We start from the raw sequence: 15436 nt of genomic DNA on the forward strand, positions 1-15436 counted from the left end.
TAAATCTTAAATTCCAGAACAAGAGACTTTTATTATTCAAAGACATCATTGAACAGGCAGGGCCAAAATTATGAAAAGAGCCCCATTGTCTATATTTAATCTTGTGTACAGTTACCATGGCAATTCATTCTAATCCTGTGTTGGCATCCACAAACGACTGTATCTGCAAATACTTTTATTATTGTACCTTAATATACCACTTTTTCAGTATTTCCTTCTAAATCTTCCCTTTAGTTGCTATCTGGGTCTGAAATCCCAGAAAGAGCCTTCTGATTACAATTATTTTGATTTAGATAAATCCTTTATTTTAAAATTCAATGTATAATTTACTTAGAGATGCTTTTCACATTGGGAGCGCTTAGAATACTTTTCTTCAAAATAAGTTCAGTTTTTTTTAAAAAATGATAGATAAAGATATAAACGATATTACAGAATTTCCCAGAAATAAACAAATTGCAAACATTAACAAAAAAATATCTGAGGGGAACATAAATGGTAGTCCACTTACTATTTCATGCATTTTCTGAGTCATACATACGTTTCCATTATGTATGTGCCCTCGTCCCTTTGAAATCCAGCTGTGACCTTCTTAATGCGTAGTTATAGTGCTAAAAAAGTGAGGTTGTCCCCAGTTTATACTATACTAACCTATTATAACACATTTTACTTTCTTCGAAACTGTCACATGAAGTAGCAATTAAATGTTCATTTCCTGGGTTATCTGTGTGGCATAAAAAAGACTGGTAAAACATAGACAAAATAAAATATACATGAACTGTGCAAATAACATAGTTCCATCACTATTACAGACCCAATGTAATTGAAATCCTTGCACAAAATTCATAAAGTTTGAAGTGCAGTGATAATGGTGGAAGAAAGTCTTGCTTGCAAATGTTCAGCATTGAAAAGTAATACTGCATGAGTGATTTTTTTTTTTAGTGTTAAATATGCAAACACTCCAGAGGGCTATATTATTATAGAAAGCAAATATGAATAAGACCTCTTAGATCTACCTGTCCATCTCCAAGCATGCAGATTTGTTCCCTTCAGTGCATTTTGGAGTAATTGAATTTACAGTGGATGGGAACATTTTGATAAAACTGGACTTTGTTAAATATCTACAATATATTTATACTGGTAAAAACAAATTACTTAGTTCTGCAAATTCTTTACACTGATTGAGTATATACAAAGTAGTGTGTAGAAAAAACAACTTGGTTGTGGTTTTTTGTTTTCCTTTGGATTTGCAATGGGGAAATCACTATCATTTTCCAGTATCAGAGGGGTAGCCGTGTTAGTCTGGATCTTTATCATTTTCCAGTAGCTCAAGAAATGTGGAGATCATTAAAGTGTCTACCATGGATCTAGAGTGTTTCAAGAGCAAACTGTACCACCTGCATGTCCAAATGAGAACAGAAGTATAGTACTGTTTGGCATGTCTTACTACAACTTGCAGTGTGCTGGAATATAAATGTCCAGATAGTGGAAGTGATGAAGTTGTTCTTCTCCAACTATAGTCTTCACAATCACAAAAGCCAGCAGTTGAGAGACTGGTTCTCAGATTTGACTGAGAATTTAATCATCTTTAATGGCTGGAATGACATATAGAAAGAAAATGCACTCCGTTTCAGAATAGGGTCATTGACGCTTATTTTGAAATATGCTTTATCTTTCCAGCTGATGCTGACCACAAACTTGAATCAAGTTCAGGAAGAATCTTGGGCAGACTTCAAGGTAAGTTAAATGCAAGATTTCTTTGACCGTTAACTCAGATCTTGTTCAAATAAGTCAACACATAAACATGTTTGAGAATAAATGCTGTATATTTAATACCTTGGTGCTGGGAGTGGGATTTTCCAAGGGCTGAGGTGGGGGAAGGCTCTCCTTCTCAGCTCTGTTTTGATTATAAATGTATATAATGCCTTCCTCCTACCACCTTTTATCTATCCGCTCAAGATGATCTGCCATTCCTACCGAGAAGCCGATAGCTGTCATAGTGAGTTATCTCTGTTTCTTAGAGTGAATTAAATGAAGCACCGCCTCTGGGATTGCTAATTATGTTCAGACTGGTACACAAGAGATACTGTTCAGACAGTTGTGTAGCTGAATCCCAATAGAAGCTCTAAAAAAAAAAAAAATTGGTAATTTTGTTTGCCACAGCCTATGTGTCTAGCTTCCCAAAATGGTTCATGTGCTGGCCTTCTTTGAGGGCTTGGTGGAAAGTACTTTTGGGGAAAGGATAAGGGTCATTAAAGTGGGTAATGGATGAATGGTAGGAATTTTTTTAAAATTCAGCAATGGAAAGCTTACCTCAGGTATTTCCTTTCTACAGGAAAAGGTAGTGGAGGCCTTAACCTTGGGAACTTCTTTGCAAGCCACAAAAGCTACAGTCGGAAAGGGTTCGACCGACTTAGTACTGAAGGGAGCGATCAAGAAAAAGATGAAGACGATGGTACAGACTCAGAAGAAGAGTATTCAGCTCCCCCACCCCCACCAGTATCTTCCTCATCCTAAAACCAGCCTTTGATTTCTTCTACATTGAATGATTCTACCAAGAACATCAGATTCCTTTTCCCTTTAGCACGTTTAAGATTTTGTGTATTTAATTGTAAACTGTACTAGTCTGCGTGGGGCTGTACACTGGGATTTTTTGGTTTTAGTTTGGTTTTAGTTTGGTTTGGCGTTTTTTTTAAGTGGAGGAGTGTGTGGAAGTTTCATATCAGTGCCGTTGTCTTTATGTAAACATCTTAATAAAAGAAAACAATCCTCTTTTAATGGCAGTACTGATTTAAAGTAGTAGTATTTTCTCATTTCTGTTTTGGGACCTTTTCTGTATTTGTAAATAATTCCCATTATCTGGTTTAGCACAATATTTTCAGTTGTCAGTTTTTCTTTTGTGCCTTTCCTGTTCAATGTCCTTAAACTATTGCAGTACAGAGAAACATACAGTGCCACAAGAAAACAAAGCTGCTAAATCTTCTTCTATTTTTTTAAAATCACTAACATAATATTGCATTGAGAAAGAGAAAAAAAGTCTCTATTTAATTCTTTTTTCTTCCTCCTTAGTTGGTGTGTTTCTGAGATGTCTTATTTTTAGATAGTATTACTGTTAAAATACTATTTTCAGAGGATGAATGTAATTTGTGTAATAAAGTGTTCGCAGAGCATTTGCTGTCAGAGTGTACTTTGGAATTTTTGCATATTTGAAGATTTTTTGTATACAACTTTTGTAACAAAACACAGTCCACTTCATACAGTGAAAAACATGCTATTTTGTATGAGTTGGAAGATATTTTGTTATGTAGCGGGTTTAAAGGGGGGAAAAAAACCCAAGACTAATAACTTACATACATGTATAAAATCAAACTTAAACATTTAAAGAGGAATCTTTCCTGTATATCAAAACTGCAGGGTATTTATTTTAATAAAACATGATCAGCACTAAGAGGAAACCTGTGTCTTAGATTGTACATGCAAATTAATTAGTTTAGGGAACTAGTATTAGTTTACTTATAGAACTGATACTCTTAAGTTCTCTAAATTTCCTCCCTCATTCATGCAACACAGTCCTCATTTCTGCAATATGATGACTCACTATTTTATATTTGCTGAAGACCTGCTAGATAATTATGCTGAATGTGTGAGTCATCTAAAGTGACTCATGTGTATGACATTGTCATGATTCATCAGTCTCCTTTGAGGATCAGAGGCATAGATTAACTTAATTTTATTTAAAATCTGCACATACAGGCCGAGAGTATAGAGCAAAAAATTGCTACAGGGTCCTATGAAATAACTTTCATCACAAAATGGGCTGTTGCTAGCACTTAAGGAGGTTTCTTGGGGGCAAATATATCGTATTGCTGGAACACAGACTGATCCATCCCTAACCAGATAAGGCCTTGTACCTCTTCTTTCAGGAACAAAGGATAAAAAAAATTAACTACCCTTGTCTATTTTTTTCTTAGAAGAGAAGTGGTAACTCGTCAGGGTTAAACTCCCAAAATGCAACAGTTTTTCAGGCCATTAAAGTGCTGATGCTGTAGCTCTGTAAGTACTGTTTTTTTCCCTAACAACATGACTCTATCTCACACTTGGGACCCTGGAGAGCATTAGTGTTCTTTTGGGTGAAACATTATTATAGCTGAGCCATTTGCTCTCCTTAAACTTGCATACAAGCAAAAATAATGAGAATTTGAGCAGGAAGAAACCTAAAAAAGTAATACATAACCATTGAGGGTACCTCATTAAGGTGCAAGAATGTTATCTGGTTTGCGATGTGAGAGCTGAACTGCCCAACTTTTAACTAATACAGTAAGACCCCTGGTGGTACCGTATTATTGGACAAGACAAGGTCTTATATTTAATAACAAGAGTGCATCTGAGCATGTGCACTCTTATTAAACGTGCTATTATGAGCCTGTCTATTTTCTAATGTTTAGATTTAGCAATTGTGAGCTAACTATCTTGGGAGCCACAATGTATGGAAATGCACTCAAAGATTAGCTTTTAATTAAATATTAACTGAAAACAACTGCAGTGAGTAAGACAGTGTGTAACTTCTCCATTTGAAAGCTGGGTTGTCAAACTCATCTCAATTGAGGGTGGTTGGTTTTTTTTTTTTTTCTTGAATGAAAATCACCATCAGGTTTGAGTGCAGGAGAACACATTCTTGACCAAAAAGCATAAAGACACCGTAGTATTTACAGGAGATGTTAACATCAGTTGGGTCCATTTATTGTTTTGTTGAATGTTGTTAAAAGTGGAGCCCTCTTTAACACTTGTTAAAAATGATAAACCTGGGTCACTAACATTCTGTAGGAACCAATCAAAAATAGTCTGGGGTTTTTAAAAGCCAGGTTGTGACCATCTCTTGTTCCAATGTGGCTCTGGGTGGAGCACATTTGAGCCTTCTCTTCCTTACTTGAGCCTGTCTACACTACAAAAATTATGCATCACTGACAATGGGTGCAACTGAACATGGTTTAAATGGAAATATAACCCAGGACAAACTTGTTCAGGAAGACATAAAACAATTGTCCATTTTTTCTGCACCATGCAGGGACTATTCTCTACTACTGTGGTGTAAGCCATTCCAAAAATGGTTTAAATCAGGCACAATATGGCTCCACTAGCCAGTATTACATTGCTAGCTTTGGATAAGGGCACATACTGTAATCTCCAAAGGGGTGGGTTGCCACACTGCAGTTCCATGGTTTTTCCTATTCAAAACTGTGCTTTAATAACACAATCTAGCCCTAAATGAGTAGAGGAAAGATTCAGTAAAAAGAACTAAATTTTGCTGTACCTAAAAGTAAAATGCAATGGAAAAGTCATGCAGGAAAACAATAGAACAGAGTATTCTTTTTACACAATTTTGTTTAATAAACCAGCAGATCCTCCTCAAAAGAATATCTGTTAAAAGAATAACCATGTGTTATCTACTGAAAGAAGAATATTAGTTATTTGTTGTCAAAGTAGAATTGGCTTACATAGCATGCGCCCTTTAATCTCACTGACAGCAGATGTCCACCAGTTAACAGAAAATGCCTTTTAAGTAATAAACAGTAGAAGAAATGCCAATTCTAAGCCTTCAAAAATCATGACTGACAATATAGTGTGATTTTAAAAAAAATTGTCTTGTGGATTCACTTTTTGTGAGTTTTTCTCAGCCACTGTGAGGGCTAGACTTTTTAGTTGAAAGCTCTGATTCTCATATAATCACATGGCTCTAGGAGCTGGGGCTTTAAGAAAAATACCAAATACTGTGAGAATTGGCAACACTTCTGTCTGAGGAGCTTCAGTGATCCTCTCCCATTAGTGAATAGTGCCATGAACTTTGGATAAGGTAGGGAAGGAGCCTGCTATTTATCCCAAGTTTGTGTTGGGCAGCTCGGAGAGGTGGCCCCTCTGAATTTAGGTGGTTCACAATGAGCAAACAGGAGGCAACTGTAGGTTTTTGGTAGAAGAGCCAACAAACAGACCAGCATGAGATTGAGACATGCAGACAGACCTAAGCACCACTAAGTCACCTGAAGGTGTCCCAGTTAAATGAAATTACATCCCAGTTAAGCAGCTCTCCATTCTATCAAGTATCATTAGGTATAAATTGGTTCCACTTGATTAAGTAGGGTTTTCCAATTAAGCAGTGCACTGTAGTCATTAATGAGGATTTATAGATCAATGCGGTAAATTGCAACAGTTTCTTGCTCTCCACTAAGCTAGATTTATGTGCATCCTTTCAGAGAACTGTGTTTAGTTCCCTAGTATGATTCCTGGTACGGCCGAATAGGGGCATGAAATGGTGGGGGCTGAGTAGAGTTGTGAGGGGCATGGCAGGAGGAGCCTGCAGATTTCTGCTGCCTTACCCTGAAGTGTATAAGAAGTGTTGTATTAATAAAAATTGTTTGTTTTATCCAAATGTGCTAGCAACATATTCACATAAAATGTCTTGGATAGAAAAACTAGGTAAGGTCACTGCTTATTGAGCAAGCCAAAAATAAAGGCTACGCTGGATTAAATCAAACATTCAGAAACACCGTGACATTGTTCTCTTAAATGTGCTTTTCTTATTGAAACAATGTCCTGTGACATACTGCACAATTATTCTGGTCTCCTGCTGTGTGTAACGGATGACTGCTGTAACAGGAAAAAGGGGAAAGACTGCTGTTCCTGAATCTAGACATGGGACTCCTAATTCATCTCTGACCTGCTAGTCAAATTCTGGCTCTGCACTTCAGTGTGGTTGCACGCCTGGAACAGATGCTACAAAGAAGAGCACAAGCAAAATGCCTATGGTGTGTAGAACATGTTTTCTGTTTAAAATAGCAACACACAGCTTGCTCAGCACAGTTTTACCATCCCATTATTTTACTTTTATATCTTAACATTTTTACTCTAGAATGAATACAATAACTTCTAGATTCGTGAATTATTGTAAAACGTGATTTTAAAATATTCAACATCTGCATGAATGGTCTGTTCAAATGACCCTTCTTTGACACTTTTCCACTGTTGCTCCTGTGTAATATTTAAATTAATCTGTGCAATTGAACACCATGGGACAGCAGAGAGGAATTTACTATCATACAGGGAGGGTTTGTAGTCTGCAGTGATCTCTGTTGTTTCGCTCTGCAAAACCTGCATCTTCTTTCTGCTTTTGGAGCTTGTTGTCTGAGAACCTAACCAACCTAGCTGACTTCATTGTACAACTCTTCCAACAAGTACACTGTAGGTGAGAACTGGGTGAAACTATAGGGACACAGATTTTAAGGCATGTGCATATACCTCTCAAATGTTACTCTCTGTAATTCCATTCCACAGAGCTTTGGTATTCTCTCACTTTTATTAAAGTTATTAACACCAGAAACAAAACAGCATCAAACTGAGGTTCTAGAAACAGCCATTTACATTAAAATCATAAATCCCACAATATTTTGTTTTTTGCTTGAATGGTTTGTGCTAGTTTATAGTTAATTTTGGATCATTTATTGTGTCCCACATTTGAAAACGAGCAGGTTGAGTGGGCTTCATTCACATCTTCTGTGATTTACACAACCATTTGTAGGTGAGGCACATGTGGATAGCGATGGGTTTTCAAGTGTGCATTCAAGAGGATGTGCAGTGTGCTGAGGAAATTGCAAAACATACCTAGAGTTTGGTGCAATGTTTAGTAATGGCAGGAACTGCATAAACCATCTGGTACATAATTTCTAGCATTTTATACTGTATTGTCAGTGTAGGGTGAGCCATGTGTCCCTCAAAACTGAGCATTATGGGTGTAGTAAGAAGAGATGAAAACAAACGATACTAATAATGTCCAGTTTCAGTTTCTGCCCTGGTGTTTTTCAGAACCTGTCTTATGTAAACCCCTCCAAACTGGCCACTTAAAGGAGCCAACTGCTGGATGAGCTCATGAAAATGATAATGTGTCGTCAGGTGTATACAGATGTAGGTTACAATCTTCTCCCCCACACAAGCACTTTCACTGAATCAACTCTGGCTCTCTGAGTCCTTGAATTAGCTCTCTCCAGCATGTAGAGTCAAAGCCACTGGAGCCAGGCATTTGGGAACGAGAGGGAGACATGGGGCACCCTTTTCTCTTTCTTATTTTCCCATGCTTATCTCCTAGATACCCACCAGAACCATCCCCTGCAATGTGGTCACCCTACCTCTCCTATAATGGGAGCCCAAGTTTTTCATTTTGGAAAGCTGTACCCCATGTATTATTCTAGTATATCATCTGTGTAATACCCTGCAGAGCACACAGTTTCAGCAGTCAGAGAAATTAAGTGATGTATCTGAATGCACATATTGGCTATTCATTGATAGGAAGGTTTGTTTTATGTTCTGAGATTAAGTTGCAAGATACCGAACTGGTATTTTTGTAGTAGTTAGGTTGTTGATAATGGCATAAAACCATACAAAGAACCATGAAAAATTAAAGTACTTGTGCCCTCCCTTTCTTGTCAAGAATATAGTTTGGGAGAGAATTGTGCTACAGTGATATGTTTCCCCATCTGTTTCTAATGGTTACTACAGTGTTTTCATCCACATTTATTTACTTGCCTAGCTTTACAATACAGTTCTTTATTTAAACTATTGCAGTGAGTGAGTGACACCTTGTGGTAAAGTTTGTAAGGAAGAAATACAACCACATTTTGTATATACATAGAATCATAAAAGATTAGGGTTGGAAGAGACCTCAGGAGGTCATCTGGACCAACCCCAACTAAATCGTTCCAGCCAGGGCTATGTCAAGCCGGGCCTTAAAAACCTCTAAGGATGGAGATTCCACCACCCCCCTAGGTAACCCATTCCAGTGCTACACCACCCTCCTAGTGAAATAATATTTCCTAATATCCAACCTAGACCTCCCCCACTGCAACTTGAGACCATTGCTCCTTGTTCTGTCATCTGCCACTCTGGAGAACAACCTAGCTCCATCATTTTTGGAACCCTCCCTTAGGTAGTTAAAGGCTGCTATCAAATCCCCCCTCACTCTTCTTTTCTGCAGATTAAATAAGACCAGTTCCCTCAGCCTCTCCTCATAAGTCATGTGCTCCAGCCCCCTAATCATTTTTGTTGTCCTCAGCTGAACTCTCTCCAATTTGTCCACATCCTTTCTATAGTAGGGAGCCCAAAACTGGATGAAATAATCCAGGTGTGGCCTCACCAGTGCCGAATAGAGGGGAATAATCACTTCCCTTGATCTGCTGGCAATGGGATGCAATCGCAATGCAGCCCAGTATGCCATTAGCCTTCTTGGCAACAAGGGCACACTGTTGACTCATATTCAGCTTCTTGTCCACAATAATCCCCGGGTCATAGAATCATAGAATATCAGGGTTGGAAGGGACCTCAGGAGGTCATCTAGTCCAACCCCCTGCTCAAAGCAGGACCAATTCCCAACTAAATCATCCCAGCCAGGGCTTTGTCAAGCCGGGCCTTAAAAACCTCTAAGGAAGGAGATTCCACCACCTCCCTAGGTAACCCATTCCAGTGCTTCACCACTCTCTGAGTGAAAAAGTTTTTCCTAATATCAACCTAAACCTCCCCCACTGCAACTTGAGACCATTACTCCTCGTTCTGTAATCTGCTACCACTGAGAACAGTCTAGATCCATCCTCTTTAGAACCCCCTTTCAGGTAGCTGAAAGCAGCTATCAAATCCCCCCTCATTCTTCTCTTCTGCAGACTAAACAATCCCAGTTCCCTCAGCCTCACCTCATAAGTTATGTGCTCCAGCCCCCTAATCATTTTTGTTGCCCTCCGCTGGACTCTTTCCAATTTTTCCACAGCCTTCTTGTAGTGTGGGGCCCCAAACTGGACACAGTACTCCAGATGAGGCCTCACCAATGTTGAATAGAGGGGAATGATCACATCCCTTGATCTGCTGGCAATGCCCCTACTTATAGAGCCCAAAATGCCGTTAGCCTTCTTGGCAACAAGGGCACACTGTTGACTCATATCCAGCTTCTTGTCCACTGTAACCCCTAGGTCCTTTTCTGCAGAACTGCTTCCTAGCCATTCGGTCCCTAGTCTGCAACAATGAATGAGATTCTTCTGTCCTAAGTGCAGGACTCTGCACTTGTCCTTGTTGAACCTCATCAGGTTTCTTTTGGCCCAGTCCTCTAATTTGTCTAGGTCCCTCTGTATCCTATCCCCATCCTCCAGCGTATCTACCACTCCTCCAAGTTTAGTGTCATCTGCAAACTTGCTGAGAGTGCAGTCCATGCCATTCTCCAGATCATTAATCCTTTTCTTCAGAACTGCTGCTTAGCCAGTCAGTCCCCAGCCTGTAGCAGTGCATGGGATTCTTCCATCCTAAGTGCAAGACTCTGCACTTGTCCTCACTGAACCTCATCAGATTTATTTTGGCCCAATTCTCCAATTTTTCTAGGTCACTCTGGACCCTATCCCTACCCTCCAGCATATCTACCTCTCCCCCCAACTTCGTGTCATCTGCGAACTTGCTGAGGGTGCAATCCAGTGCATCGTCCAGGTCATTAATGAAGATGTTGAACAAAACCGTCTCCAGGACTGAACGCTGAGGCACTCTGCTTGATACCGGCTGCCAACTAGACATCAAGCCATTGATCGCTACCCATTGAGCCCAACAATCAAGCCAGCTTTCTATCCACCTTATAATCCATTCATCCAATCCATACTTTTTTAACTTGCTGGCAAGAATACTGTGGGAGACCGTATCAAAAGCTTTGCTAAAGTCAAGGTATATCATGTCCAAATAATAATTTCCAAAACTACAGTAACTCCTCACTTAACGTTGTAGTTATGTTCCTGAAAAATGCGACTTTAAGCAAAACGATGTTAAGCGAATCCAGTTTCCCCATAAGAATTAATGTAAATGAGGGGGTTAGGTTCCAGGGATATTTTTTTCACCAGACAAAAGACTATATTATATATAGAGAGAGACACACAGTATAAGTTTTAAACAAACAATTTAATACTGGTACACAGTGATGACGATTGTGAAGCTTGGTTGAGGTGGAGAAGTCAGAGGGTGGGATATTTCCCAGGGAATGCCTTACTGCTAAATGATGAACTAGCAATTGGCTGAGTCCTCAAGGGTTAACTCTCACACTCTACAAGGCAGCAGGAATGGAGGGAGGGGAGACAGCATTGCAGAGAGAGAGAGTGTGAGTGTGTGTGTGATGTGCATTTCCCCTTTAAGTACGCTGACCCTACTCTAAGTACACCGCCTTGTTAATTAGATCAGCTTGCTGAGACTGCAGCTACTGCCAGCAAGCTCCCTCCATCCTGAGCCCTATCATGTGTCCCCCCTGCTCTATGGAAGATGGGGTAAGCAGGGGGAAGGGGACACCTGACATTAGCCCCCCTCTTCCTCTCCTCCCCCCTGCACAGCAAGCAGGAGTCTTGGGGAGCAGCTCCAAGGCAGAGGGCAGGAGCAGCACATGGCAGTGGGGGGAGGGACAGCTGAACTGCAGGCAATTGATAGCCTGCTGGGTAGCTGCTGCACAGGGAACTTGGGGGAGCAGGAAGCTGATAGGGGGGCTGCTGGTCCACCCTGGTTCCAAGCCCCCACCAGCCAGCTGCAACAGGCTGCTCCTCCTGCAAGCAGTGGACAAAGCAGAGGCTGCCAAATGACTTTAGAAGGGAGCATTGCACAATTTTAAATGAGCATGTTCCCTAATTGATCAGTAACGAAACAACGTTAACCGGGATGACTTTAAGTGAGGAGTTACTATAGTATAAAAGATCATTAGGGTTGCAAAGTCAAACACTCCAGAGTTAGGAAATGCCAGAATTATGGCTGACTTTGCAACCTAAATTCAGTCCCTTGCTATGTGTGTATTATGATACAGTCTATGCCAACTTGATCCCATACTACTCTTTCTCACCAGATTCCTCATTCAGAGCACAAGATGGATACTGTTCACATTTTACACATGGGTAACTGAGGGATAGAGAGATTAAGCCCAAATTGTCAAAAGTGTCCATTAATTTTGGGTGCCTCACTTGAGGAACCTGAGTCTCTAGTATTATGTGGTACTCTACATAGGCACTGACTTTTTATTTTTCCCTGGGGATGCTCCACCCCCACTGTGCCCCTTCCCCTGAGGCCCTGCCTCACTCCACCTCTTCTTGTCCCTGCTCCAACCTTCCCCAACACCCCCACACACCCCCTGCTCTCCATCCTCCCTCAAGTGCCTCCTCAAGCAGCCAAATACCCACTATTTTTTTCCATGTGTTTGAGCCTATGGAAACTATGCATATGGTACTTTATATGTTCAAAGCACAGCTCCTATTGAGTTGCAGGTGCTGTAAGTGCTCAGCACTTCTGCAACTCAGACCCCTAGGCTCTTAAGTTGGGCACCCAGAAAATGAGAAACATGCAATAATGATGACCTGTGGAGAGTTAGTGCAAATGATTTGTCCAGTATCACATAGGAACTTTGTAGTAGAAGCAGAGGTAGAATCCAGTTCTCCAAGGCAGCATGCAACTGAATTAGCCATGAGACCCTCCTTTCTCTCCCTGCAATCCCCTCCCTCATTCCCTGCACACCTGTGGCTCTGGGGGTGGGATTTGTCATTGCTGCTGAGCTTCTGCTTCACTGAGGTTGTTGCTGTGGCTCTGGAGGAGCAGCATAGAGCCCTTTTCCTAGTCCATCCGTTCCTGCTCTGGCTGCTGAAGACCATCTGCTTGCTGGACTGTTGGCCTGCCTGCCTCCACTTACCCGCTCTGGGACGGTTGCAGCAGAGATTCTTTCACAAGCACATGTGAGTAAACATACCACCTTGGACTTTCCCTCTCCTCCTTCCCCTCAGTTTGTACTGAACTGGTGGGCTGCCTCCTCCTGCTTGCCCACTTACTCCTTTTCCTTGTGGTTTGCAAACTCCTACCCTCCACTCTTGACTGGCCCCCTTCTCCTTGCAGTTTGCTACTACCTCCCCCTCACCACTTTGCTGCTTGTTACTTGCTTTCCCCTTATTGATTATTACTTGTCTGTTCTGCCCCCACCCCTGCTCCCGTTACTGTCTGCTACCTGCACTGCCGAGCCCCTGTTTCATGGTTGGTAGTCACCTGCCCAGCTATCCGCCTTTTTGCTGTTTGTTCCCTGTGTCCTCTGCCCCACACACCTGTGCTTTCCCTGCACTTGTGATTGCCCCCACCATTTTGTTTCATTCCCTGTTCACTGCACCCCTCACCCTTACAGCAGCCACTAACCCAATGTAACCAGAGGAGCCAGTGCACCCCAACACTGCCTATTGTGCCCCACACCCTTCTTGCTTTTTCATTAATCCCTCCCCCACCCCCAGTTTTTGTCTGCACCCTCCTACCACACAAGTAGTCTAATGCAAAACAAGTCAACCTCCATTTTGCCTATCCCCCTTCCCTTTATTATTTCTGTCCTCCTTTCTGGTGGCTGTTCTGCTCTCCTGCCCTCGATGGTTGACCAACTCCCCAACTCAGCCAAGTGTGAGGCTTCTGTTCTAGCTGCTTCACCCATGGAGAGGAATGATGGAGGGGGAAGCCCGGGGAATCCCCAGTCACCATTGTTGCCACACCTCAGCTTTCTCCCCCATCTGCCCTCGTGGTTACCACCACATCACTACTGCCAGGCCCATCAGTGCCCTCTGTGAGCAGCAGCTGTCACAAGCAGGGACTCTGATGCCAAACTTCCCACCACTGCTAAGGGAGCCCCTTCAATCAGCAGAAAGGGCTACTTCTGTGGCCCCCACATTGTCCATGGTTGGCTGTGACTCCCCATGTCCCCTCCAAACCTTTCCAGCAGCTCTGGGGGAGCTTGCTCCTCAGCCCCCAGGGGTATGCCCAGGTGGCCATGGCCCTGTCTCCCAACCCCATCACCATCTGCCACAGCCCCTCTGCCTGCTACTGCCTCTAATTCCTCTACCATCGACAGCAGCCAGGGCTGGTGCAAGGATGTTTCGCACCCTAGGCGAAACTTCCACCTTGCACCCTCCCACACCCCCGCCCTGAGGCGCCTCCCTTGCGGCAGCTCCACAGCCCCCACCCTCCGCCCTAAATGCCGGTGGTGACTGGGGCAGTCAAAGATCCGGCCGCCGCGGTCACTGCCGAAGAAAATGGCACCCCCCAAATCCCAGTGTCCTAGGCGACCGCCTAGGTCGCCTAAATGGTTGCACCAGCCCTGACAGCAGCCAGGACCCCTTCCCCATCTTGATGAGGAAGCATGGCCTCCATTGCCTCCTGCTGGCCACCTTATCCCACATAGAAACCTATGTGTAGGTGTTGGCATGAGTGGTGGAACCCTTGGCCAGTGTAGCTGCCTCCAAGACATATGGGAAGGTTGTCTTCCGCCTGATATTGGAGAACACTCCCAAGAGGTGGTGGGCTTCTTTGTGCCTTTCAAGGCCTTGGAGGACCTGGGTGTGTCCTCATCTCTGTCTCACCCTTCCTCCCCAGTGCTGCCCTTCTGCTTCCCCTTTCCAACTTGGGAAAGCTGGTCTCCACTGCTGGGCTATAAGGACCTCACTCTCTGTCACGTCTTCTTGTTCTGCTGGCAAGTTACCATCTAGTTGCCTGTGGCGGGGGAAGTTTGGAGGAGTACTTTCTGGTGCCCTACCAAGGTGCCCTAAGCCAGCTCCATTATTCTGCTTGGAAGGCTTGGTGCTTCCTCTGCTGGACTTTGGGGCACGTCTGGAAGGACTGTTCCTTGGCTCAGCAAGGAGGAACACTGGGTCATCCCAGCACCCAGAAGGGTGCCAACGCTGCCACCACCAGTGACCTTACCCAGTCAGTTACAACTCTTCATCCTCCACCAGCCAACAATTTTGCTCAGGTGCCAGAGGTGGCCCCCAATATTGCACCCAGCTGACCCTACAGCTGATGAAAGGGAGGGGGTGGCAGTGGCCAGGGAGCCCAGGAGAGGACCCATTTTGGAGGCACACCATCCCTCTCTCTATTACCCCCTCCCTGCCTCCCCAAGCTCTGATCCCATTGCCCTTGCCTCCTGGAACTACCCCTGCTGGCCAGCTCTCTAATGACAACACCACAGAAGTCTGGGTACTGGTTATGGAGGTAACATGCAGCAATTGTAAGGCACAGGCCCAGCACCTCCCCTTCAAGCAGAGGCAGAAGGTCTCCCATAAGGACTCTGGGGGGCCACAGCTGGGCCTGCTTCCATGCCCCTCAAGAAAGTCCAGCAGGTAGAGCTGGCTGAGGAGGCTCTGGCAGCGGGGGCAAAAGGGGTGATGCCACCCACCTCAGAGTCACTTATGGAGGAGGCCTCAAACCCCCGCCCCAACTTTCTGCCAACTGTCCCCCTGTTGGTGCGAAGGTGAAACTAAACTTGGTCGCTGATGGGGAGCACTCCCTTATGCTAGGCAGGGGCCTCCAAGTGATCTTCCAGGAGATCCAGTCCCCGGAAGTTTGTCTCTGTAACCAGGTCCGTCACAGCTGCCAAGGTTATGAA

The 15436-nt window shown here is 43.3% G+C and overlaps 1 protein-coding gene across 12 annotated transcripts in view; it reads left to right on the top strand.

Moving 5' to 3' along the window:
- Positions 1 to 3452, top strand: part of PAM (peptidylglycine alpha-amidating monooxygenase) — a 209872-nt gene extending 206420 nt beyond the window's left edge. For 8 of the 12 annotated variants that reach the window (XM_039543598.1, XM_039543599.1, XM_039543596.1 and 5 more), the window contains 2 exons: positions 1678 to 1734; positions 2333 to 3445. In XM_039543598.1, coding sequence (XP_039399532.1) covers positions 1678 to 1734; positions 2333 to 2514 — 239 coding nt within the window. In that variant the 3' untranslated portion in view covers positions 2515 to 3445. Of the gene's footprint in view, positions 1 to 1677; positions 1735 to 2332 lie in introns of all 12 variants that reach the window. The other 4 variants (XM_039543593.1, XM_039543594.1, XM_039543595.1 and 1 more) reach the window with 2 other exon arrangements.
- The last annotated feature ends 11984 nt before the right edge of the window (positions 3453 to 15436 follow it).

This window comes from Mauremys reevesii, linkage group 6, assembly GCF_016161935.1.
Source record: "Mauremys reevesii isolate NIE-2019 linkage group 6, ASM1616193v1, whole genome shotgun sequence".
Lineage (NCBI taxonomy): Eukaryota > Metazoa > Chordata > Testudines > Geoemydidae > Mauremys > Mauremys reevesii.